This window comes from Drosophila navojoa, chromosome 4, assembly GCF_054131105.1.
Source record: "Drosophila navojoa isolate 15081-1374.11 chromosome 4, UAZ_NAV_1.0, whole genome shotgun sequence".
NCBI classification, from domain to species: domain Eukaryota; kingdom Metazoa; phylum Arthropoda; class Insecta; order Diptera; family Drosophilidae; genus Drosophila; species Drosophila navojoa.
Window position 1 is genome coordinate 12833451 of NC_142892.1, and position 27930 is coordinate 12861380.

At 42.2% G+C, this 27930-nt stretch overlaps 1 protein-coding gene across 2 annotated transcripts; it reads left to right on the forward strand.

The window, feature by feature from the left end:
- Positions 1-364: 364 nt before the first annotated feature.
- On the forward strand, positions 365-27873 carry Exn (Ephexin). Of its 2 annotated transcripts, none has more exons than XM_018101565.3 (9): positions 365-807; positions 14007-17421; positions 18893-18996; positions 24432-24655; positions 24714-25724; positions 25779-25980; positions 26040-27058; positions 27118-27322; positions 27394-27873. In XM_018101565.3, exons 2-9 carry the CDS (start codon positions 14093-14095, stop codon positions 27555-27557), a joined length of 6258 nt encoding a protein of 2085 aa, XP_017957054.1. In that variant the 5' UTR covers positions 365-807; positions 14007-14092; the 3' UTR covers positions 27558-27873. The 2 variants fall into 2 exon arrangements, with proteins under 2 accessions (XP_017957054.1, XP_017957053.1); XM_018101564.3 differs by lacking the exon at positions 365-807 and adding an exon at positions 7220-7792.
- The last annotated feature ends 57 nt before the right edge of the window (positions 27874-27930 follow it).

Here is a 27930-nt window from a genome sequence, read left to right on the forward strand (position 1 = left end):
ACTTCGTGTGAAAGCTCTTACGGCGAAGCACGAGCATTCGCTGCATTGGAAGTACATACATATGTATGTAAGTACTTAATTACTCTTGCAAGCTTTGTTGTGTTACAAATAATCATTGCGCCCATTTCTTTACTTACACACTGACCTTCGGGATGCGCCGCAGCAACTGAGAACTTCGCCTGTAAGCTCTAGCAAAGCGACACACTAACTGGCTACTGGCCAAGCTTTTCAATGCCCATTTCTTTATTGTAGTGTGCCTTCGTGCGCTCTGACCTCGTCGGCACTAAAGCTTCAGCAGGCAACTTCGTATCGTCGTCTGCCGTTGGCAGCATGCGCCGCTTTAGCTTTAGGTCTCGCTCACTTTTCAGTCTGTTTGTGCCCGCGAACGCGATCGTAAGAAAGCAAATAAAGCAGAAAAACGGGTCGCATTCGAACTGGGATTCCGAATCGGATTCGGACTCGCCTACGTTTTACGGTTTCGGTTCGCTTTTGTTATCGAAACCAATTGGAATTGTGCAACTGCGCTAATGATTGATCGAATGTGCTACGTTGCCCATTAAAACAAAAGTAAAAGTGTGCGCGCCACAAGATGTGGCAAATGCTGCTCAGATCATTGAAAGTGTATAAAAATTCGCATTAAAAAGCTTTTGTTGCTTTCATCTCTTATTCATAATGCGCGCTCAATTTGTGTATGAAAGAAGTCACACAATACATTGAGCCTTTATATAACAGAGCAATAAAAAAACAGTGAAGTGTTAGATTATTCATATTGTTTATCAATAGCCGTTACAGAAAAGCCGTCAAAATGTAAGTGCATTGATAAGAGTTTACTGCGATGACATACTAAATATTTAATATTAAGGGCTTAAAACAAAGAGAGTTCTGTTTCGCCTCTATTTATACAACTCTTTAATTCAGCTGATAAATAGCTGCTCTTATCGCGCAGCTACATACATACATAGCTTCTACAGAAGCCCTCTCGTATATATCTTAGCTTCCTCTGATATCGAATGTCAACGGAAATTCTCTGATTCATACAAATTGAATTTGTTGTTCAGTTTTGCTCTACTTTAATCTTGAGCCATAGGACAGCCGCTTACACATATTCATACATACACAGAAAATTGATTTATTTGTTTGTTTGTTGTTGTTTTTTTTACGCCCCTCTTTCGCAATTTACGTACTTTAGAAAGCTGCTAAAGACAAATAAAGGTTGAAACTTCTGCGAGATGCGCTGAAAGTTTTGCCCGCCGGCTAAGATTCGATGTCGAATTCGAAGTCAAACCCAAAGTCGTAGACTACACGCAATAGATCACTTAAGATCTGACATAAATCTTTGTCGTTGACTCTTTTCTATTCAATTGTTTGTTTTTTTTTTTTTTCTTCTATTTTTTTTCTATTTGTGTACAGTTGATATTTGCTTAACATGTGTCAGTACTTCCCGGTCGCCTATATATTTATGGTTATTGTCTTAAGTAGCTGAAAGTTCACTTGCGACAGTTGCAGTTGCATTTTGCAATTACACTGTGCAACAGCAATATTTATTATTGCAAGTCTTTGAGCGAATATGTGAAACTACAGGCAAAATACGAATCAATGCGAAGCGAATAGCATGATAGACAGAAAGAATGAGAGAAAGAGAGTGATAAGAATCTACTAAGTGATTGATTTAGAGAGATAAAATGTCGATCGTCAACCCTGAAAGCTTTCAGGGTTAAATAGCTAAACTCTATTCAAGTAAAAGTTAGCGAAATGGAAGGCAGAAAAATAATGATAAATCATCAAAAAATATACAGGCATCGAATTTCGATTAATCAATCAAAGCGTTAATTGTAATTGAGGCCATGAGAATCGCATAGAAAACAGCAAAGCAAATAACAAAGAATAAACAGTAAGCGCAACGGGTTTACTAATTGGGAAAACATTTATAAACAAAATAGAGTTTATCAGACTTCATATTTCTCTGCCTGATTGTGTAGCCGAGTGTTGCTTACTTATTTAACAATTTCTTCCTGTCTCATAAAATAAAAGACAAGCTGAGCAATATGGCAAACATGGGCAAGTATACGATGTTTGTACATAATCCATAAAGACAAATACAGAGACGCAAGCTGGCCTCCACTTGGATGTTGTTTATTTGTTAATGTCAATGTAATTCTGTAATAAAAACATTTGCCAAGTCTCCGTTGCTGGTCGCTCGTTTCTGCTGTTAACAAGTGATCATAATAACATAATAATATAGTTATGCAGGCAAATGATATAGTATGGACACGCACACGATATCTGTCAAGACTTCACTTTCCATTTCCATTTGCAATGAAAGTCTCTTGGGAATGAGCACACATCAAATTTGTTCACAGCTTCTTTTCTTTCATATTGTTTTTGTTTTTGATAATTATTTGGCTCAAGATTTGCATAACTATTCATGCCCGTCGAGCAGGCATGCATAGGGTATATAATATGCGAGCAGAAAAAGGGCTTGATGGTATCACGGAATATATATGGTATGATTGATCATTGTCGTTACCCTCGGCTGTAAGAATCAAATCTAAAGAATTATAAAAGCTACAGATCTGAAATTGCAGAGATAAAGACAATAGAAACGCATTTAAACCTTCTTCAGGGTATCTTTAAGTCGTGTTTCTTAATTGTTGTAATTAGATTTCTTGAAGCATTATTGTTGCCATATAATTTGGCTATACTGTGGGCGTCACATATTCGTATAATTTTGTTGTATCTGCATCTATGTATCTCATAGATGCAAAATAATCTAATAGTGGGCGCGCTGACACTTTTTGTTGACTGACTCAACGTTCAATTTAAGCTCAAATTAGCTTTATGCTAACGATACACTGGCCAAAACTATAGCACTTAAATTTCCTAGAAATCGGTCGAAAATATAGGTATTATGGCTTGCAAAAATAACTAAACGAAAAATAAGTCTAAAATATTGTGAAACAGTCCAAAGCGAAATAGCAAAAGCAGCACGTTTTTGTATACCAAAGTTAAGATTAAAACCAAAAAGAAACATTTAAGTATATATGAATAATATGAGTAATATGTATGTATGTAGAAATCTTCTATACGAATGAGAAGCTGTAAATGAAACTATGTATAAATATTGTCGTTCGTGAAGTCAAATAACAGTGTTTGGGCTTTGTGTTAAGTGTAGTTAGAAGAGTCAAAGTAAAACATAAAGGGAGAAGCAATATTGTATTTGAGACTTGCATATTCTTTCAAATGAAATATCCCAAACATTTTTGCGGATTTGGATGTAAGATCGATCACTTACTTTCAGATTCAAAACACTTTTAGTTTTTAGATTTACAACCGACTATTGCAAAGCTCAACCAAGTTTTCCTTAAACTTTAGTATTTTCCCAGCCTCTGATATTTCCTCGATTTCTGTTTTTAGCTGCTCTTTTGGTGAGTGTAGAGCAGCTGACCTGTTTTTTCCCCTGCTCAACTTTAATTTGTTTATTTTTTGTGAGTTTTTTATTTGACTGGGCATTCCTGCGGCTGTGACTCATGATCATGATCATGATCATGATCGTGGTGCCGAAGAAAGCGAATCAAGTGCTGCATGCTGGACAAACTGTTTGCAAACCGGTCAGTTACAGTGCCTCACAGAAAAGTTTAGCCATGCCATGCCACGCACGTGGCAGCTGTTTTTCCCGCTCTCGAATCTTAATTTCGGATCCGTAAGCTCGTAAATTGTAGTAGTTGTCCATGTATTAATCGCACTTGTCAGACAATGAACTTTGCTTTCGCATACAATTCGCGTCAGCAAATTTTTACTAAATGTACAGAAATATGTATATACATATGTATATATAAATATATATACGTATATCTATATATTTATATGGATAAACACGTAATTGCTTTGACTTTTAACTAGTTTTTGTTATTTTACGAATTTGCTAAATCAGCGACTAAATCCGATTAACTGATTAACTATTTAGTGATCATTTCTGCGTCAAATGATCATTTCTGATACAAAATTATGATTAATATTGTGATGGGTCTGTGATGAAAGCTGCGAATGACAACTGATGATCACTAATCACTTCTGATATGGATCATTGATTGATTCAGCAAACTAATCTGTGATAAACTCTAATGTGATGATCGTGCCCTTTTATTATTGATCCTGTTAATGCTCAGTGCTCACCTCTTTCACTTTATCAGTGACCAATTATGGGACTGATCAATAATTTCAGCTACTAAGCATTGATAATTCGTCCACCTATTCAGCCATTATTTTGCCCGTCAGATCTCTGATCAATCTCAGCTTTCATCACGTCTTTCGCTCTTATTCTAATTAAGTTGTCAGCCCCAATGATCATCAGGTGTTATTTTTATTCCTTTTTACAGTACCCAATTGATTTATGTTTATTTTTTGTGAAATTCCGCATCGAAGTCGATTGTTTTTTCTGTGCTCATTGTTATGCATTTGGCATTTGGTTTTGGGCCAGTCGTGCGACAATGATTTCACATTGAACATATATGTATATAGTATAGTATTCTATATAGTTCAATGTTGTACAATTTGGCAGCTCCGAAACGATGTCAAATCGTGGGCGACTTAACTGTGGTAGCCACTCAGCTGGCCCAGAGAGTTCATTCAACGCGAACTAGTCATAGGATGAGCTCACTCCACTTAAATGGACACATATGCCGTATAATCTATAGCACCACTTGATAGAGACAGGTATTATAAACTTTATAATCTAAATGTGTGTGTGTGTGTGGGAAACCCAAATCTCAAGGCCGTACATATAAATTGATAACAATAGCCTAGAAAGAATATAAATATATATATGCAGCTCTATATCATAAGTGCTGCATATACGGATGACGTCTCTGAGGGCTAAGGTTCTTCGAACCTCGCTCTGAATTGTGTCGACGGCATATTTTACTTCGAATCATGCCATTTATAAAGTTTTTAATTTATGTGCTCCACGCGCTAATTAGCTGATTTTCTATCAACTTTCTTCTGCTTCTTCTTGTTCTTCGTCTTCGTCTTCGGCTTCCTTTTGCGATTCGGTTTCAGTTAACTGATTAATCACGAATCATTGACCGTTGATCGCGTCAAGTACGTGGCGCACGGTCTCTCGCTTCGAATCGGACACAAATCACGTTTGAATTAGGTAAAGCCCCTGGCCCTTCCCCTCCCTGCTCGATTTACCAGAGACAAGGTCGAGCGCTTAGAACTCAGCCACAGGTGAAAATTTGCCATATCATATTTAAGATTTTCAGTTCTCTGACTTCATACTTTCGATTGAGATACCCTAAGCTCAGAATGTGTATAATATTTTTGGGTACTGTTGCATGTGGCTGATTTAAGACTAAGATAAGAGTGCTAAAACCATTTGTGAGTAAATACTAACTTAGATTTACTTAATATGAAATCAACACAATGTTTCTCTAGTCGTGCATACCCCAGTAATAATGCGCCAACTCGTTGCATGCGACATTTGGAAAGTTGTTTTTCTCAACGTAGCTGAAAAGCTCGGATATATATTTCACCTGCTCAGCTGGGCAGATCTAAATGAGTCTAAAATTAGACGCCAAATGAAATTTGTGCACCTCATTAACTAGACCAACTAAAATCCAATTAGATATTATGCTTTAAAAAGAATGAAATATGATGCTAAGTAAGCTCAAGATTAACTATTCCAATATATATGTACATACATACATACATATCTAATCTATTAAAATACTAAAAATGTAGCTAAATAATTACCTCTACTTTAGCTGTAGCTTTTGTTTTGATTAGGGAAAAGTTCACGTCGAATTTGGTAAGTGTTAACAAATGGCAATAATTAAAGCTCCACTTGAATGTTTGTTTTTTTTTCTGCTCTTCTCTTGCTGCAAATGATGAATTAGCTGTGCTTCGCATGTGGCAGTCGAATGGGCGGATGGGCGTGCAGGGCGTGGCACAGATGTGGCGCACAAATGCAAATTAGTGAAGAGGCGTGGCAGAGAGGGGTAAAGGCAGCTGGCGGAGAGTGTGCAACAAGTGTGTGGCAACTGCATTGCTACTTGCCGTACTTGTCGTTATTTCTTGCCACATGCTGTGCCCCACATGCCACGCCCGCCTGCCGCCTCTTAGGCCTTGTTTGGCTGCTGTTTTTTGTAGTCTGTTTGAATTGAATGAAAATGAAAATGAAAACCAGGTTTGCGGGTCGCTGTCGCTGTTTGAAGCTTTGCGAAATGTTCGCACAGTTTTTTTTTTCTGGTTTTCTGTATTTCTGTTTTATTTGGCATTGTCTACGCTTTTTGATGGGCCTACTTTGATGCTTGGCGCCGTTTGAGCGCGTCTGTTAAATGCATTCCAATATTTCGGCCACCATAATAGCTTTAACAGCTCGGTATGGTCACCCTAAAACATGCTCTCTTACGCTGCGTCTCGCTCGCACACAAGAAAACACACAAAAAAGCAAAAGCAGTAAACGTTATATTGCTTTTGCGTTTGCGTTGTGTTTTTGTTTTTTGTGCCGTTTGCTTTGTGCAGCTGTCCGTTGAACTTGGCAAGAACTTGCAAGTCGAGCGGGTATTCGATTTTTTTTATTTTCTTATTTTTTGTTTTTGTCGGGTCTTTAGCGCGCTCTTCAGTGTGTGGGTCTGTTTGTGTGTATTAGTTTTTTTTGGTGTTTGGCTTTCGTCACAAAACAAAACCAAAACTTGTTTTCGTGCGCGTCTCTAATGGGATTTACGCCAATTGTGCAGACACATTCCACAGAGGTGTGGAGCTTGAGATGGCAGCAGCTTTAAATCAATTAGAGTGCCCAGCGACTTAATCAAAATTTGTTAAGTTAATTAAAACGCTGATGTCTACAAGGCAAATGCCAATGAACGCAACACCAGCAATTGCCACAAAGAACAAGCGCTGTTTAAGCAGCAGTGCAACTTGCCAGTTGCCAATTACAAGTTGCATCCGCAATGTGGGAAGATGAAAAGGGGTTGGAGGTGGCGTCGCATACTTGCGGAGAAATGCTGCGCAGCCAGCGCGGAGAGCGTAAGCATAAGAATCAGAACGAAATGCAGCTAATGCACAGAGGAATGCGCAACGACGCAAGCGTAGACGTCGCAACGCGTCGCAGCGACGCTCAACGAAGTTGGTCGTGCTCTCTTTGCAGCAAAGTTGGCTCTGCTCTGCTTGCGTCGCTGCTCTGCTACTCAACGGCGGCATCGGCAGCAGCAGCAGCAGCTTCGCTAGTCAGTTGGTCTTCAGTTGTCGTTCGGTGCGGTCGTCGTTTCCTCTGTTTGTTAGGTGCGGGCGTCGCCTTTATGCGTGTGTTCGTTGCCGAGAGCTGCGCGCGCATATTAAACTGTTCATTTGTGTTTAATGTTTGTCTTTCCTATTGAAAATGATGTGCAATAATCGATGTAATCAAAATTTGGCACACACGGTGTATGTGTGTGTGTAAGGTGAAACGAAAGTGGCTGGCAAAAGTGAAACGCCCACAAAATCAAATTGAGCCAAGAATCTAGCCAAACCACTTGGCCACAAAAGCCCACACATATAAAAATAGTTACAACAACAACACCAACAGCTTCTGCACTAAAAATTTCACCAAGAACAGGCTGTGCGTGTGTGTATGTGTCTGCGAGGCTTGCCAAGCCTGCCAATTTGAGCGCCTGCAAAGTGTTTTTTTTTTCTTTCTTCTGCGCTATATGTTTTGTCTTCTTTCTGCCTAGTTGTGGATTATATATGGCAGCTTCTGGTGCTACTGCTGCTGCTTCTTCTTGCTCAGCTCGTACAGCTGTGGCCTGGCTTAATGGTAATTAAATGAAATGAGACTTTTGCATTTTGGTGTTATCTTTTTTCTTGCTATTCTTTAACTGTAAACTGCTTAGCTGTGACTTTTTTGTTGTCGTCTTCTTATGCGTTTGGCCTCTGATATTGACCTCTGCCTGGCCTATGGCTAACGCTGGCCGTGTTGTGCCTACAGCACAGCTGAGCTCAGCGTTCGTTCATCTAACTGTTAGGCGGCAGTGGGATAGGCAGAGGCAGCGACAGCGCAGCTACCGTTGTGCTAGCAGCAAGAATGAGAGATAAGAGTAAAGAACAAAAACTTTGCTTTGGCGACATATGAATACGCTTCCTTTAGAATTTATATGGTATTTGTCAAATTAATTATATAATATATGTATAAATTTGCATGTTTTATGCAGATTTTTATATACACATTCATATATAAAAGTATCGCTCTCAAATAATTGAAGCTAGTAATATGTTCCCTTGTGTGTTACATGTTTTCTAACAAATTAATAATACCCCAACTAAGGTTTTTCTTTACAAGCAACATTAAGTTCAGTTTGCCAATGGTACACGCTAATTACACGCCTCTGTGCCTTATGCGGTCTCTTAGACTGCCTTCAGCGCCCACCACGCCTCCTGCTCAACCGGCGCTCCCCTGACTGGCTTTTGTTGCGGTTCTTTCTGAGTTTTTTGCGTTAGCTAGTAAAATGCTTGGAATGCAGTTAACTATATAGTACATACACAACTAACGTACACACACATATTCACACCAAATAGATGCCAAAAGCTTCAACTGCAGATAAAATGCACTGGTTTAGCCCAAAGCGTATCTGGTTACAAATTAGAAATGTGACTAATTAGCTTACATCGGTATGTATTTATTAATATGCATATACATACATATGTACATATATCAATATATTATGTGTTTCGAGAGCACAAAAAATAAACAAACATGAGTAATCCTCCACAGCTTATCAGTTTATTTAGATATTATACATTTGTTCGATATGTAGTCTCTGTTTATATGTATATGTATTTGTCATGCGGTTTTGCGCAAGAAATTGTGTATTGGGTTTACCTTTAGAGCAAAAACTATTACAATCTTGTGTCCTTGAGTGTAAACCCAACGAACTTTAAAATAGCATGAGCTGTAGTTGTTATTAGTAGTAGTTATTAAAAACATAAAACTATTGAGTGGAACATATGTACATAAGACAGAGAGGCTATCTTTGATAATATGATATACTGAACGCAAAGAACATAAGATCTGCATAGGTGTTTATTGGAGTTCATTTAGTATATGTACTGTATAACCAACTATTAAATACATATGATAGTTTCATAGAACTATAGACTCTATATAAATGTTGCCTTCGAAGCATATTTCTATATACAAAACGAACTTTAATTTTGTTAATTGAATTCGCTTGAAGCAAGGCGTAAAAGCAGACATAAGACGGATGAATATATAGTGAAAACAGACACCGATAATACACACACAAAGACACATACTTCACCAATTCCAAATCGCACAAAGGGAGCCGCCGACAAACAGCGAGACTTATGGAGAGGCCAGCAGATGTATATAATAAACGAGCAGATGTCATGCAAATAGGAACAAGCCCCCCGAGTGAAGGCAATCATGAAAACTATCGACCGTTGAGCCAGTCGCCCTTAACTTTTGATATTTGTTTACGCAAATTCAATGTGGTGTAAATCATACGCCGTGTTGACCAGCCCCAATGCGCGGCATTGACGGCTTAGGGTTGAATTTCCGTCACCATAATTTTTAGGGGTTGCCAACGGCAGGCAGAGTCAAGTTTTTTAGTTAGTCGGCTGGTTGGTGGTTGCATTCACCGTGGATCGGTTGTCGGGGCAACCAACGTTACCAAAAACAAATGCAAGTTTTCTTTGAATACATTAGACAACAAATAGTTTTCAGTCGAAGGTCCTGGTTAGGCAGTGAGTGAAATGTGACGTAAAGTGTGATTAAACAACAGTTAAAATATGATAAATAAATGAAAGAGAGCTTAATATCAGTAGTGCAATAATACGATACAATACAAGTTTATTTGTTGTATTATATATGTATATATAATCTACTAGCTTAAAATTACTGTCAAATGTGCCTTAACTTGGATTGTTGTCTTACACTGTTGACTATTAGTATAATCTGTATTAAGTTGTTCGTACTATAACGTATAACTACATTACATATTCGGTAAGCCTCATTTATGTTCTTGTAATGGCTTGGACTTTCCTATATAGACTTACAATAGAAGAATAAAAGTGAATGCTTTAATCCATTTTAAATCATTTTCTTAGCTTTATCTGCCTTTCTTCCTTCTGTATTGCTTGGAAAAGAAATTAAGTTAATATTCGACCATTTCGTTAGTTTCTTAAATGCAAGACGTCATCTACACTAAATCTTTAGCGAGACAGTTCATTAGCTATCCGCAGTATTAGTCAAATAAGCCGAAAGATAGAAGAATAAAAAACAAAACAAAAGGCCCTAAAGGAAAAGAAAAGTAAACTTTCACAATTTTTAATGAGTATTTCTTCAAGTTAAACTTAAGAGTTTCAGATGTGTCTCAGCAGCTTCTTTGCATTAATATCAATAAATTGTGCCTGAATTAATTTATTGAAATTTCTATATATTATATACATATATATATAGATTAATGTGTGTAGGTATTTGTTTTATCATGTTTGAATAATTCATACTTATCTTGGCGCTTTTTCCGCATTCATTCGGTTGCACAAAGCACGCTTATCTAGCCATTGATTGTTCCATTAGCCAATGCGTGCCTAATCGTCGATTCTTGGGCATTTTCTTCTTCTGCTGCTTGGAATGATGAACAATACGATTATCAGTCATTGGCCAGACATTAGGCTGCAGCTTGGCATTTGCATTGAGCTCATTCAGTCAGCTATTTTCGTTTATTTATCTTTGTCTTTATCACTGTTTTTTTTACAACTTTTGTCACTTTCACCCAGCCCAGCCTAGCCTTAACTTTTCTATTGGTCAAATGCAAGTGTAACTGTAAAAATCTCACTTAAATTATGATCATGTTTTTTTTGTGTGTGTGTTGTTATAATGCACATCCGTCTCATCTGCATTTGTTTATGGGCGCTGCATCTTGACGAAGTCATTTGCATTACGACTACAGCATGCAAATGCAGAAAAACTATATAAAAAGCAGCTTAAAAGTCACAGAGCTTGAACAGCAGATACCCTGTAAATAGCTGACTATAAGTATTATAGAAAAGATTGCATTTGTATAAATTTTGCTCTATGAAAACTGAATTACAGATACCCTGTAATCTATCATTTGCAAATATCAAATACAGTTTTGTTCTGTCTTTATTGCATACTCACTCTCAAGTTCAACGTTGCCTTTTGCATATGCAATAATTACAGGGTATGCATATATACAAAACATTGTCACAGCTGCAGGTGCAGCACTCCATATATAGAGAGTGAGTCTCTTTGAAATATCTGCCAGACTTTTGTTTTCATTCACATATTTTTTATATGTTAGTTTGTTTTTTATGCATTTTACTAAAACTTTTGCATTGTTTACATTTTCCATTTTGGTTTATCGCTTAACTTTTTAATATGCAAAAAGCATTTGTTGCTGATTTTTTCTCCCCCTCTCTCTCTCTCTCACTCACTCTCATGCAAAGTTGGCTTTATTGTGCGCTGCTGGCCGGGCCCAAAAAGCTGTTCACCTGGCCTTAGTTTGCAACAGGTGACAGCCGCTGACATTGGCTGATCGAACGATCCAATAAGGCAACGGCTAACGCATAAAAATATCCATTTAAATGTGCTGCGACTGTTTCTAGTTGAAAACTAATTGATTTTAAGCTGATTTTGCATGCTAATTCGGAATAAATATTTATAGACAAGGGATTTGGTTTTGCAATTTATTCACGAGATCTCCGAAATTCACAGTAGATAAGAGAGAATCACACATTGAATTGTTATTTATAAATGTATATATAAAAGAGGGTATGGGAAACTGAGATTGAGTCTGTTTTAATGCCTGTTCATGAGGTAAAAAGCGAGCATATTAGCTTATGTACGTACATATATACAATAATGAGGCTTTTTCTGGGTAGCTATGATCGAGCATTATACAGTTATTGCTTATTTTCAATTAATGACATATAGATTTTAATGAATCTTTTTTTCTGTTTACTTATGCACATGAAATTTGATGATAATAGAGTTTTAAGGCCATATTTCTATAAGCCACAAATGAAGGCAGCCAATTGAATATGTATGTATACTTGTATATAAATATAAATATTGTATATATAAATTTATATATCTATTCACTTGACTGTTTTTCTATATGGCTAATAAGCGTTTGCGTAATCAACAAATTTAGCTTCTTATTTACATTGCAATTGTCTGAGCGAGTGTGTGTGTATGTGTCTGTGTGTGTGTGTATAGCTGACTCTTATTTAATATTTTGTTTAAATACCATTTGCCATAGCGTTAAATTATTTTTGTTATTCGCAACGCGTTCGTCGCCGCTGCTGACAAGCAGCTGAAGGAGCCATTCGGGCTAGAGGGCTAGAGGGCCAGCGGGCCAGCAGCGGGATGGCAAGGTGGTATTAGAAGAAAATGAAGAAGAAGCACACAACTATGGCAGCCAACAAAAGCGGCTTAAAAAACTATTTTACAGTGAAGCAAAGAAATTTGTTGTACGCTTTTTATGTAATCGCTCATTATAATTGACAATTGTGTGTGAGTGTGTGTGTGCGAGTGTGTGTGACAAAAACGTGAGCTCCGGCAGGTGGGCGACTGGTCGGGTAGGTGTGTGGGGCTGGCAGCTGGCGAACAACGTGTGCGGCTTTGGCAGTTGGGCAAGCATTTTATTATATATATAAATCTTGTTGTTTTTTTTTTATATCTTTTCCTTAACTGTGCGCAAGTTTTGATAAGATCGAATTGCCAAAAAACCATATCACGCATACGCAATGCTGTGTGTGTGTGTGTGGCATAAGCAAAGCTTTGTTGACGCTTAGCTGCAGCTAACAAATTGCGCATACGCCACGTTGCTCGTTCCAAATGCCACTGACGATTGTTAGGAATGAAAATTTATCAAAACGATCAACTTGTTATTTTCACTTTTGCGGTGCAGTGATTAATGGGCCAGAGTTCAAGAAACACAAAATGCAATTATATTTATTATATGTCATGAAAGTATATATTTTATATATGTATGTACATTCATGGCATATTATAAATATAAATGTTAAAGCAAGTGAATGTGTTCTATATAAATATATCTATATAAATAGAGCTTAGACAATGTGAATCTCGTTGACTTCGCCTGTAACGTGGCTGGAGGACAGTCCACTCTTCAAGCTTAACCAGCAGATTAGAATCAATACTTTGGCTGTTATTTACGATCAGTTTATAGCTTTTAAGAGCTATGCAGTTATTATGACCTTGTCTGATAAAAAATGTTGTTGAAGTTCATAAACAAACTGTTCTACAATTTCGATAAACTCTGTTTTACACACCTAGGCATATTTTCTATATCAGCTAAGAGTTCTGATAAAAACTTGAATCATGAGTTATAAATACAATAATGCAATAGTCTAGCCTAGTTAAAGTTTTCGTATACTTATACATTTTTATATTATATCCGATCAGCTCCTAACTCTATTTGCTTAATAGACTGATATATTTCTATATCATATGTATCATTGATATCAGCTAAATATCATATCAAATCCATTTAGTCCTCCACATTCTTTCGTTCGCATATCTTATCTGGCTTTTACTCTTAATAATTTCTTATTAATATTATTATTTACGTTATAACCTGAATTGCATTATCTTTATTTTTATCAATATTTACGGCGCGTTTGTCTTCAATTCACTTTGATTTAACGAGCTGCTGTGTGTTTAATCCCAACTTGTTTTGCTGTTTGTTGTTGTTTAAGTGGCTCATTTCCTGTGGCGCATGTTTCATTTAGGCCAGCATCGCGTTGTTGTTGCTGTTACTGTTACTGTGTGTGCATAAAGCATGCCACTGTAAATGCCACGCCTCCGCGACAGCGCCCCTCTCTCCGCAGCTAATTTGCATACACGTCAAGAGTTTTTGGCCACTCAATTTGGAGATATTTCAACAATTTCCATGCGCTTTCACCACCTGCTGCCGTCTCACTTAAAATCTCTCTCTCTCTCTTTCTTGCTCTTTGTCTTTCAGGCCTCGAGGCGACGGCAGCTTCCATTTGAATTGGCCATCGGCCGCTGGCCAAGACAGACGTCGCCGCCGAACGCTTGATCGTAGCAATGCAGTTGTCAGCGGACGCCATGGCGACCTCATCTGGATCGAATATGGATGCGGCTGCAGCGCGCAGCGAATGCAATGGAAATGCAACAACAACAACAACAACAACAACGGCAACAACAAATACTTCGCCGCGTAAAGAAAAGACAATACTCGGTTGGCTGGTGAAGAGTGCAAGTGCGAACGATAAAGCTAACGATAACGATAATAATAACTGTAACGATAACGATAACGATACATCTAACACTAACAGCAATCGAGAGACTAGCAATAGAATCAACAACAACAATTGCAACTGTGAATCGCGCGCGTTTCGCGAATTCCGCGGCGTTCAAACTCTACGTTTGCTCTGGAGCAAGCGCATCCACAGCGCCAGCGTCGAGGCAGCGGAGTCCCACGTCCAGCGCCAGGGGCTGGGCACCCTGCGCAAGCTAAACAAGTCGGTTAGCTGTTTGGTGAATGCGTTTAATAACGCGCGCGACTGGCCCAGCCTGACAAACGCGCACGAAACGCGCGCAAAACGCGCCGCCAGCTTACACAATCTGCAGGAGACGCCGTCGGAGCAACAGCTGCTGCTGCAATTGCAGCGGGACAAGGACAATTTCTACAAGTACAAAAACGCCGAACAGGCAAAAATGCAAAGCAAACTGCGACGCAGCAGCGACGCCAACGGTAATACGAACGCGACTTTTATCGCTGTCAAAGCGGGCAACGCGGCGGGCGAACGTCTGCAGTGGCCCAAGCGCGAGGACGTCATGGCCAAGTGCAGCCAATCCGATAATCAGCATGAGCAAGCCTCTAGCTATGGGCGACAGGGCGAGCGAGTGGGTGCGAGTGAGCAGGTGAATCTTATCAGCGAGCAGTCGGCAGCAGCAGCGACAGCAGCGACCGCAGCGCAAGCAGCAACAGCGGCGAATTCAGTTCGCATTAGTCTGAGCGCGGCGAGCGGCCACAGCGGCAGCAGTGAATCGCTGCAAACGGTAAATTCCGCAAATTCGCTCACTTCCATTGCGACCTCAGGGATAACAGTGACGTCACAGACGAGCGCGACTCGCAGTGCGGGCACACGCCGCAAATACAGTTTCAAAACACATGCGGGCAAATCGTTTCATCAGCACCACACACCACGACGCATGTCCAGCCACAGTCACAGTCACACCCACACTCACCAAGGGGGCGGGGCTGGTGGGGAGTTCAGCGGTGGCGGCGGCGGCGGTGTGGTGCGTCAGCTGACGCAACAATTCAATGAGATCATACAGAAGGACGCACGAGTGCTGGAGCAGGTGAAGCGCAAGAATGGCGTGTGGCTATCGCGTGGCTCACATGTCTACAAGATTGTGGAGCGATCAACTATACAGCAACAGCAACAGCAGCAGCTGGAGCGTGCGGAGCAGTCCAACTCGCCCTCGCAGTCGCCGTCGCAGTCACAGCGTAGCTCCATGGTGCAGCGTAACATTAAGAAATTCGAGAAACTGGATAAGCCCCTGGTGCCACAGAAGACGCAACAGCTGCTGCGCAAGCACCAGGAGCTGATGAGCCAGCGACCCAGCACGCTGAGCCTCAGCAAGCAGATGAGAAACAAACGCAGTCGCAGCCAACAGCAGCTGATACTGGAGCTGGAGCAGCAGCAGCTGAAGCTGGAGGTGGTGAAAGAGGAGGTGAAGACGCCCGTGGAGCCGAACGCCAGCACGGATGAGGGTGTCCAATCGGATCTAGATGAAGCTACCAAGCCAAAGTCCACTGTGGAAGAGGTGATGCCCGAAGAGCTGGAGGATGTGGAGGCGGAGGAGCGACAGAAGCAGCGCAAGCACAAGTATGCGACGATCTATGAGAAGCTGCGCCTGCTGCCCTTCATTAAGAACAAGAAAGCAGCCACGCCCCCAAATACGCCCACCAAAACTATAGCTGAAAAAGAAGCAGCAGCAGAGCAGGAGCAGGAGCACAAGCTGGAACAGGAGCAGCAGCTGCAGCAGGATGAGCAAGAGCAAAAGCCGTTGGTGTCGCCATGCGTGGAAGCAGATGCCAAGATTTTGGCTGCACTCGAAGTGTTGGATCAAAAGCTGAAAATACTCGGAGAGCCGGCAAAGACAACGGATGGGGAGCTGGTGATCGCAGCCAACGATGACTTCGAGCAGCGTCTGCTGCCCAACAACTCCTTCATCTATCAGGCGGCCAACAAGCAGGTGTCCAACAATCAGCTGCTGCTCAACCAGGCGGTCAATGTGACGTTGGTGAATGCCATCGAAGGCGAGCAAATGATCATGGAGCAGAAGCAGCTGGCCAAGGAGGAGAAGCAACTGTTGAAAGGGCAGATGCAGGAGGAGCAGGAGCTGGAGCCAATGTATGAGCCCATAACGCCCTCGACGGAAATCAAGACTGAGCCACAGGTGTCGAGCCTGTACAAGATAACAAACCAAATGGATAAAGAGAAGGAGACATTAATGCCAGTGGAGGACATCTATCAGACGGTGGAAGAGGCAACAACAACAACAACAATAACAACAGCAGCAACAGGAGTACCTGCTGGAGCAGATGCAGCTGCAGCCAAGAGCAACTGGCTGGAGGGCTACGAGTCCATAGCGGGATCTTCGGGAAACAGCGATGACTATGAAGCCTTCGCTGCTCCGGTCACGCCTACGACCCCAATCTCTTCAAGCACCGGCACACTCGGACGCAATACGCGCGATGAGCTGCCAGAGCTTCCCAAACCAAAGCGAGTGCTGCCCAAATCTCCATGCGTTCTTCGGCCTGCCCCGGCCAAGCCTTCACAGCCAAGTCGACTCTCGGGCAAGGCCTGTGCCGCTCCAGCCTCGACGGATGAGGATGATGAGAACATCTATGACACCATCAAAGGCTGCTACGAGTCGCTGGCACTGCAGCGCAGCAAGACGGATGCCATTTCAATCAGCTCCAATTGCTATGAGAGCATCTCCAATTACCGCAAGAGCAAGAGCTCAACTGGACCCAGTGAGGGAGCTGGAGCGGGAGCAACAGCATCCGGCGTGCAGCTGTCTAGCAGTGGCTCAACGCTCACTCTCTCCTCGGATCATCGCACGAACAGTTTATATGAATCCTCGCTAGCCACGGGCCACATTGTCTATGGCAGCGGCTGTCGTTCCTCGCTGGCCAGCAGCAGCGCCGGCAGTGGCGCGGGCAGCGGCGTTGGCAGCGCAGCGGGCAGCAGCGGCGCAGGCAAGCAGTGCGACAAGCGATCCTCCATTGCTGGCTCCAGTGACAACAGCGATGCCTGGGTGGATATATCCGATGGCGAGGCAGAGACAGCAGCTGCTACGGCTACATTCACAGCCATCGGCGAGGCGCAGTTCGTTGTGTAAGTAAGAAGGGGTGAAGGAGGCAGACTGAGAGGGAGAGAGGGCGATACGAAGTGGGGGGTATTGATAACGAATTCTGCGTAGATTGCTGATTAGTTTGTTTGGGTTGGGCTTATCTTATCGGCGACTGCGGCCCGGTTGACGCCAATCGGTGCAGCGAGCAGAAGGAAGGGCGAGGGTTGCCCAAAGATTGCCCACAGTCGAAAATATCATAACAAGTCCATGAAGAAATATACTAACCCCAAAGGAAGATTGGGTCAAGGCAACTGCTTTTCAAGCATTTCCAATAAGGTTAATGGGTCAGCAGACTTGTAGAAAATTATTAAACAGCTAGTTGCAGTTGTGCCTAATCTTGGGTAGACGCTGAACTTAGATCAACCCGTTGATTGTTCACGTTTTCCCTTGTGCAGCTTTTGCACTTTTTATTCAGTTATTGCTTTCTATATATTATACATGTTGGGGCGATAAGATAGAAAGCGGCAGTGGCTGCGGCTTCTACATTTGTCTGTATATATGCTAAATTTTAATTGTGTGTCATTTAGTATTTGTTAAGTTTACAAGCGGAATGAGTTGTTTGTTTATGAATGCCTTAGAATTACTAGAATGCTTAAGATGAAATTATATTTCGGGTTAGCTGTGAATCATTGGAGAATTATCCAAAACATCACCATATAAAAGGTGACGTTTGCAATGATAACTCTCTCTCTGTCTGTCTCTCTCTCACTAGTTCTCTCTCTGACTCATTTCAGTTATCAGTCAAAGTTTTTCTTTCTAAAATGCAGTTTTAACTTTGCTAAAAAAGTTTATTCACTTTTATATGCCCAACTGCAACATTTTCTCTCTCTCTCTCTCTCTGTCTGATTTAGTCTGTCTTTCTCTATCTCTACGTGGTCGCTCACTCTACGTTGTTTTCTTCTTCTCTTGCGTCTGCATTCACTCAACAATTTAACTTCGCTTTAACACCATTTAAGAAATACTTACGACAATTATTATGTCATTTGTTCAATTATTAGGAAACCCAATCAGACGAACAGACAACAATTTCTTAACAATTAACAAATTGTCGAGTCACAACGTTTGAGTTGTCTATATAGATCAGTATTATTTACATTTCGCCCTCAGATCTTAACTGAGTAAATGAAATATTCCTTAGGCATTGCAACAGAAGAGCAAATGCAGTTTACTTATTGGTGGGCACCCACCCACATTAATTGGTTGACCCACAATTCCAACTGTTATCAGGCAGATAAGATTGGCCGACTTCACTTGAGTTTCATTTGTAGGGTATCTAACAATCTGAGAACTTCAAGGCAGTTGAAAGCGAGGCGCCCAACACTAAAGTACTCTCTCTCACTACTTCAGTCGCTGTCTGACTTGATCGATCACTATGAAGTACTTACTATAGATCAGATATACACATATTTAATTAATCGATACTTATTTATTTATATATACTATTATTATTTTCAGCGTTCGGGAACGTTTCAAGCAGCATCGCGTTCGCAGTCCCGATTGGTCAAAACGCATAAGAGACAAAAGACTGCAACAAAACAAGGCCAAAAGCTGCATAGAGGGTAAGAGAGTAAATACTAACAAACAAACAAAAATACTTATACTCATGGCAAAGACAATATCTGTATTAGATAGGAGAGCGCTGACAAAGCTATTTATTCGCAATTTTCTCAGACTTTACCTGAAATGCATATATCTTCATCTTTTGATACCCCATAACAATGGAAAGTAGGTTAATATATGTGCATATGTGCTATTTGCCATGTTAAAGCTTTACAAGTTGCTTAATAATTGAATATCCCCAAAGATATCAAAGCATTGTTTACAGGGCATCTGCTATTCGTACACTCTTTGACATTCACGCTGGTGTCTGTCTACAAAGAACGCTCTTCCGTTTAGTCTATTTATTATTAGCCTTGTTCCTCTTTGTTGCTTTATTTCAATTATAAAATATTTTCCTTGTCTTAAAAATTCGTATTTCCTATATAAAAACGCGCCGCAAAATGCAAATGAAAAGCTTTCAAATGTTGACGCAGCTGAAGCTTTTAAGTCGAACTTGCAATCACAGCTGATGTGCAAGTTATGGTTTGTGTCTTTGCGAAGCTTACGCTCCACATGGCATCCACAGCATACTGTTGCTCGCGTAATAGACTTGACACTTAAATTGCCTTAATTATGCTTATTATAAATGTAGTTTGGGGTCCGTCAACGACAATTTATTTTGTTGATAAGTGTGCCGTAATGATGCCCAAGCCAAGGTGGTTAAGAGTATGGTGTTGCGAACACGCAGAAAATGAAATGTCAAATGAAATGAAAACTAATACGGAGATAAACACAACTCACAGTTAATTATGCCCAATGCAAATGAGAGTAAAGCCCAACAGCAACAACACAGACACACGCACACATACACGCGCATGCACAACAAGTGAGTAAGCACTGTGCGCACATTTCTCACACAAGCAACGAAGTGGAATTGGAATTGCAATTGGCGCCTGGCTGTGCGCGGCTGCATCGTGCGACAGGTTCCACATAAGGCAACAAGTAGAGAGCGCGCGCGCGCGCCCAAACAATGCCCATAAACTGGACGGTTGAGCTTATTGCTGTGCAATTTTCATTCTACAGCTGCCAGCAGCAACAACAATGTCAGCCACTGGTATCTGTTGCTGTCTCTCACAGACCTACTCGCACCGTTGCTTGCGCTCGCTCTTTGACTCGCCGTCACAGTCTGAGTCTCTCTCCCAGCTGCCCAGTCTCGGCGCGTCAGTTTCCACGTTCGGTTCGTTTTGCGGACGCTGCCTGTCGAAAAGTCGCCCAACCAGTGGAATTTGAGTGTGTTTAGTGTGAAAAAACGATGCAATATATTTTCTACAATAATTATAATTAATATTTTTTGGTTTTTGATGTTGTTATGCGTACGTGCGCGCAACTGCTGTGAAAAGTGAAAAAGAAAAGCGATTATAAGAAAAATGCATGCGGTGCATGCAAAATTAGTAAACGACCCCAGCGTCAGACGTTAGCGTCGACTGCGCGGCGGGCAGCGCAGCTAGCTTTGAATTATTGCACACTGTTGTTGTTGTTATTGTTGTTGTGATGTACTTTTATGAAAAGGCATCGAGACGTCACGAACTAAAACCGAAACTGAATTCGCTCGTCTGCCTCATTTGCCCTACACCCGCAAACAAGCGTCAACTGAAAGCTTAATGTTTCACCGTTATTGTTGCTGTTGTTGCTGCTGCTTTGAGAGATGACGAAATTGTTAAGCGAAAACCAGTCTAGAAATACATACTATAAAGCGCACAACCTTGAAGAAGTTAAAAGCAGTTGAAAAAAAATAAAAACACGGCGAGCAGCTTAAGGAACTCAAACTGAAAGAAAAAAAATCACTGCAATGACGGAGCGAAATTGAAGTACATAGAGAAATAGTAAATAGTTGAATAGGTAAAAAGCAAAGCGTGCGAAATTGCAAAATCAAACGTAATCCATATGCAATAAAGATGTGCATTCAAAAGAGGAGCATTCGAAACAAAAAGAAAATATCCCATAAATAAACAAAAACAAAAAAAATAAAAGCTTTTGCAATATGGCCGACGCGGCGGTAGCCGACATAAAAAGTTCAGTGAACGCGAGCAGCGCGATGCAGCGCAGCGACGCACCTAATTGGGAAGTCAAATGCAACAGGCCCAACTGCTATCTACTAACTGTTAAGTGCCTAAAGCAAACAACTGTAAAATGTTAAATGCGTTGCAATTAGAGTCTGGGGCGAAATTAGTTGAAAAACCCGGCAGGCAATGCGACGACTTTTAATTCTCAGCTCAACTTTTACACAGGGCACGTTCGCTTTTTATTTTTCCCAACACGCGATGATTAGGTAAAAAAAAAGAAAAGCGAAAGTGTAATGGAAAGACATAAAAACCGCCCAATCGGCAGGCACGCAATTGCGGAAAAGCCGCTATGAAATATTGATGGTTTTTGCTGTTAATTCTCTGGCTTAAGCTGTTAAATCAAACTTGTTTTCATCTCCGACAATGACATCGTTTGGCTTTTAATCAGTTTGACCTCGAAGCGTCAATCGATCAATCGAAAGAAACGTTTCAGCTGCATTGAAAATTGGAAATAATTAAAAATGTTTTTTTTTTTTTTTTCAAGCAGAGAACCTGATGAAGTAAGAGCGAGAGAGAAAGATAGAGATAGAGCGTAGCAAGTGAACCGCTTGGCATGCACTTAGCCAAGGCTAAGAATTGTTTTCTTTTCTTGTAATTATAGACAATCTCAACAGATTTTGCAGTAATTGCAAACATGCCTATACAGATAGACACATATATGCATACGTTGATATGTGTACATCTAGCTGTATCTGTTGTTTGTCTAGACTCTTTTGTTTAAACGTTGTGAGTGGCCCACACGCAAAACTTCAATAATTGGCCATAAGGTAACCAAAGAGAACGAATTTTTCACATTTCCGCCTCACGCAATACACTGAGCAAAAACATAGACCTGGAAGTTATGTTAAATAGTGCACACTTGTTGAAAGTTTCGTCCCTGGATTAAACAATTCTATCATTAAATTGAATAACCGTTGTTTTTTTAGTTTAGCGAAAAGAACGAAGCAGCCGGAAGCAACCAACTGTGTAATGCTCGTTCACGGTCCAAAAAGCTGCTCAAATTTCGTTACATTGTGATTTTCAATGACCAAAAGGTAGAATAACCTATTGGGTTTATATAGAGCGAAGGTCAACAGCTATGTAAATTTATAAACTATATTGTTTTACTTGGAGTTAGTAGACTTTCTTATATATTTATTGCTTATACATTTTGCCAAGTAGTATATTGTATAATCAAATTATACATTTTCAATCTCTCTGGCGACTGCGTCATTCCAGTTCTTAAGCTCTCCGCTCCCTTTCCACGGCTCAATAAAAAAAACCCATAAGATATCTATAAACGACATTTCACAGAAATTGGCTATTGAAATTGGCCTTTGGCGCACAGTTCTGAGCAACTGACGGCAACTGGCAACAAAAGCCAAACAAGTTGCGTCCCACGCATCAGCAGCAACAACAACAAGCAACAAGTGTCGCTTTGTCCAGTCAACAAGTCACACAAAATGATCATGTTTCATTGATGTCCTCTCTCTCTCTCTCTCTCTCTCTCTCTCGGCCTCTTTTTGAGCAGCTTTTAGCATCCAGCTACTGCCGTCTGTTTGACCATATATGAAACTCTATTTTATTATCTCGCCGTCGAACCGGTTCGCTTCGCTGCGTATACGTAATATTCGAGTGTGTTTTGTGTGTCGCTGCTCTGGTTTTATCTAGTCTAACGCTTTTTTGGGTGCCCAATTGTACCTGCTGTTTCTGTTTTTGTTTTTTATATACATTTTCGCCTCTGTTTAGTCTTTCTTTCATTGTTGTGCCTGCATTGAACCATGTCTGTTCGTTTCATTATAATTCGCGCTATTTTGCATGCCTCCAAATCACGCATACGCCGCGTTGTTTCAATGCGTTTATATAGCGCTGGTCGCACAGTACTATTGTGACACTTGAAAAATTTGCTTAATTAGCGTAGTGCCGAGCGCAACGAGGGCAGTTCAATAAAATGTTATCCAAAATTTATAACTTCAATTATAAACAATTATTGCTTAGCCCAGCTGACGTTAATTAGCTTATTTTATTATTTTGACTGCGCACACAAAAACTGAAAGCAAAACTTTTGTTTTTGTTCTATTGGAGAATTCGAAATGAAAGTTAAACATTTAAAGCTGTTCCAACAGCGCCATAAGTATGATAAACAAGCAAATTCTTTTCAAAGTTGGCATTGAACTGCTTTTCATGAAATAGAACCTGTATAAGAAAGGTTTTCATTATCATATTGATTAGCTTCATTTTATAAATTTGAATTGTTAATTAGATATATGTGTTATGTGAATTTCTATAGTTGTCATATAGCTTCTGATAACAAATATTTCTTATTAACAAAAGGCACAAAGCTATGTGAAGTTGTATTGTTAGGATAACAAATATAACTTTAAATAACAAATATAGCTTATTAACAATCGAAATTAGTCACAAGACTGGGCCAAGGTTATTCAGAAACAACAACATAAAAGCTTCTGTGGAAAATATACATAAACATTTAGATATTAGCTGACAAAATATTGTGAATAGTAGTAGAATTATACGATATATATATTTTTAAAAACTTAGGCTAACTTCCGGGGCAACCCTCGCACATAGCCAACTGAAAACTTCCCTTTGCCTTAATGCAGCCATAAAAGGGCAATAAAAATTTTCGTTTCGCGCGCATTTAATTGCTTTCAATTGAGAGCGAGCAGCAGCCAAAGCGACTGCAAAGAAAGTTCAAGAGTTCAGCTGCAGCAACACAAACAACAATAACAACAACAACAACAACTCGAAGAACGGAACATTAATTAATTCTTGGTATTCATTATTGGTGCAGTAGTCGATAGGAGAGCAAACGCATCGAGTTTCTAAAATATGCTGCGATGGCAACGCGCCTCAATCACAGTCAACGTCTCAGCTGCACGAGCAGCCTGAGCACAAGCAGCAATCGCAGTAGCCACGCCCACACGCAAAGCAACGCCTCGGGCGAACAGCAGCAGCTGGTCACACTGCCACGCAAGCGTCGGCCGCGCGCTGTGGGCGAGGTGAGCATCACCTGCCCAACGAGCTGTGTTTACCTGAATGCCGAGCCGAGCTCCAAGTCGGAGCCCGAGCCGGAGCCTATCTATCAGAATGAGGCAGCCGCAATCAGTCAGCAGCGGCAGCTCCAACAGCAACAGCCGCGTCGACTGCCACTGCATCAGACTGTACTGCGGCTGCGTCACGTGGAGCCAGGCGACGCGAGTCGAGAGAGCGTGCTGGTCAGCAGCTTTGTAGGTTCGTTTTGGGCAGCAGCCGAGTGCAGAAGAGTTTTCCCGAATCGAAAGCGAATCAACTATAAACTAATTCCCTTGTCACTCCCTTTATCCACTTCACAGATGACTCGGATCACTATTACGAGACGCTGTCGCCGCTGGGCAATAAGCGCCACTCGACGCAGCTTCTGCCCGGGCAGCATCACAAGCGGCATCAGGAGCGCAGCAGCAAGCAGCAGTCGGCGTCGGCGCATGCGCTGGGCCAACACCAGATCTACTCGGATGACTACGATTCGTTTGAGACAGACAGCGACGAGCCTACGGAGCCAGAACAGCGCCTTCAGCACGTAAGATTCCCTCGATCCCTAAGCGTACAGATCACAGCTAATCCAGTTACATTTGCAGCACAATGATAGCGGCGTGGACATGCGGAATCATCGGCTGCCATTGCCGCCGGCGCCACAGAATCAAGTCTATGCCATAGTGCGGAAGTTCAAGGATTTCATCTCCAGCAAGAAGTCGCACAAGGGCAGCCAGCAGAAGATCTACGAGAATAGTGGAGCACAGTTCTATGTGGAGTGCCGCAAGCGGGAGCCACAAGAGACGGCCGGCTCGTTGAGCAGCTCCGAGCGCAATCTGGTGGCCGGTCAGAGTCAACAGGATCCACCGCAACAGCAGCAGGAGCAGCAGGCGTCGTCTGCCAGCCTGCTGAGACCCAAACAGAAGAATGGCAAGAGTCTCAGATCGAGGCTACGCAAGAGCCTGGTTGGTGCCTCCTTTGATACGAAGCAGCTGGCGGCGCTGACGCCAACGCGCAGCACATTCTACATTGAGGATCCAGCAACGCCGCAGCAGCATGAGCAGCAGGAGCATCATGGCTCTGGCGAACTGGACTCGGGCTTCTCGGAGAAGGCCTCTTCTGGCGATATACCCGTTATGCCGTCAACGCCCAGCGCCGAGTCACAAAAGTTCTCGACGGTCGCACGCAAATCCAAAAAGGAGGCGAAGGCTATGCGACGTCGCACGACCATTGGCGTGCGTCCGCACGATCCCCCACCACCGCCGCCGCCGTCAGTAGAGCTGCGCAATAGCAATAATAGAACGCAGCTGGAGCCACATTCACCCACCTCTTGGTATGCCGAATGCGGCGTCTTCAAACAGTCAACAACAACTCTAACCGCTACACATGGAACTGACGAGCCAGCCACGCCCACACCAAATACCCCTGGAGGAGGCAGCAGCTCGTGGTATACCGAGTCGGGACTGTATCAGACCAGCGGCATCTCCGTGGCCAGCTCGAGCGGCAGCTCAGGAGTCTCCACGGGCAACGAGGCGGGTCTGGGCGATGAGCTGCAGCCACACAGCTTGTTCTTCAACGAGCCACTCTATCAGGTCTACAGCGCAGCCAAGCTGGAGGTAAGTTAACTTATATTGTATCCCAGTATATAAACTAATCTTGTTTCCTTCCAGTCCATTACACGAGATCTGGAGGCGCACGAGAGCTCAACAGACGGGTATGAGGAGATTGGGCAGCATGCGCATGCCAAAAAGGAACCAGCGCAGCAGACCCAAAAGACTCGTCCCAGCGCCTTGCAGCTGGTGGAACCCAAGAATGGGCCATCGCGAACGCTGTGGAGCGAAATACCAGAGGTCATCCATTCTGGCATTCTACGTAAGCATCTGAACTTAACTCTCTGACAATTTCGATTACTAAATATAAATGTCTTGCAGCTACGTTGACACCGCGAGAGCGCGGCCTGCAGGAGGCCAAGTTCGAGATCATGACGTCGGAGGCGAGTTATTTGAAGTCTCTCAATCTGCTGCGTCGTCACTTTATGAACAATACCGCCTTCTGCGATAGCTCCGTGCTAAGCACGAAGGATCGCAAAGCGCTCTTCTCCTACATTGTGCCCGTGCACGAATGCTCGGAGCGTCTGCTTACGGAGCTGGAGTGCTGCTGGCAGAACAATATCATGTTGGTCGGACTGAGCCGTTGCATCTACGAGATCGCTGAACGGCATTTTCATGTGTACATCACATTCTGTGAGCATCAGGGACGCATGGATCGAACACTGCGTCGTTTGAAGGAGGCGAAGACGGGAGCGTTCCAACAGCATCTGGAGAAGCTGGAAGCCAGTCCTAGTTGCTGTGGACTCAATTTACATTCGTTCCTCATGCTGCCCATGCAGCGAATCACACGTCTTCCACTGCTCATCGATGCGGTGTTTAGCAAAGAGTCACCACACAATACCGAGGAATACGAGGGCTGGAAACTAGCCCTGGCGCTCGTCCAGAAGATCGTCGCCCAGTGCAACGAGGCAGCCAATCGCTGTGAGCAAGCCTACGAGCTGGAGCGCATCTCCAAACAATTAGAGTTCCCCAGTCATATACGCGCCCTGGCCATTGCACCTGTGGGTGTGCCCAAGCAGGGCGCCAAGCCACGTTTCCTGGTCAAACGGGGTGAGTTGACTCACCTAATGTGGCGCGGCGATGATGCGAAGCTGACGTTTGGCAAACGCTTCACGAAGTCGAGCATCTATGCATTCCTCTTCTCCGATTTGCTGGTGCTCTGCAAGCGCAAGGGCGACTCAAACTTTTCGGTGTTCGACTACTGTCCAAGAAGCATGTTGACTCTAACATCGGGTGACAATCTACCCCAGCTGCCTACCAAAGACATCAAGGATCCGACTAGCAAAAATCTCATGCTGATGACACTGCTGGAGAACCATGAGCGCAAGACAATTGAACTTGTAAGTTCACTCACTTTACTTTGACAAGTGAATATTTACTTATCTGTTCCTTTATCCAGGTGCTGTCGTGCCCATCAGTGTCTGATCAGCAGCGCTGGCTGGAGGCCATGCGTCCACCGGAGGCGGAAACGCCTGGTGAGAAACTGTACGAGTCGTGGGACTGTCCGCAGGTTATTGCCAAGCACAGCTACGAATCTGATGAGCCAGATGTGCTACAGCTGGAGCTGGGCGACGTGGTTAATGTCTCACGCAAGCTGCCGGATGGTAAGTGCCAATCACCCACCGATGGTAAATCTTAGAGAATTATAAATTTATGCTCATTTTCTCCTATTTAGGTTGGTATCAGGGTGAACGGATAAGAGACGGAGCTGTCGGCTGGTTTCCCGGCAGCTATACGGAGGAATTGAACTCGTCCCACGTTCGTGCACGCAATTTGAAGCAGAGACACCGCCTACTCACCTTCACCGCCACCTATTTGGAGGCCCAAAAGGGCAAATGATTCTCGACGCCATCTCCAATTACGGCTCCATCTAAATGGGCCGAGTATTCAAATCAAATAGTCCATCAATACAGTTTGTATAAGTACATTATATATATATATATCGATTTAGAAAATGTGATAATTAATTAATTGTTTACGCGGCAAGCAAAGAAATCATAAACAGTTACTGCCCTATAAATTATGTGCATTAGTTGTAAACGATGCAATCTGCAATCTGTATGCATGTATGCATGTTAGTTATGTTATTGTAAAATTATATATCCTTATGTATATATATGCAAGTTATAAAATAAAAACGAAGAAATATTAAAATGAGAACCAATTTCATTGAAGCCTAAAAGTAGGCAACACATTTTGCAGGCCGGACCGC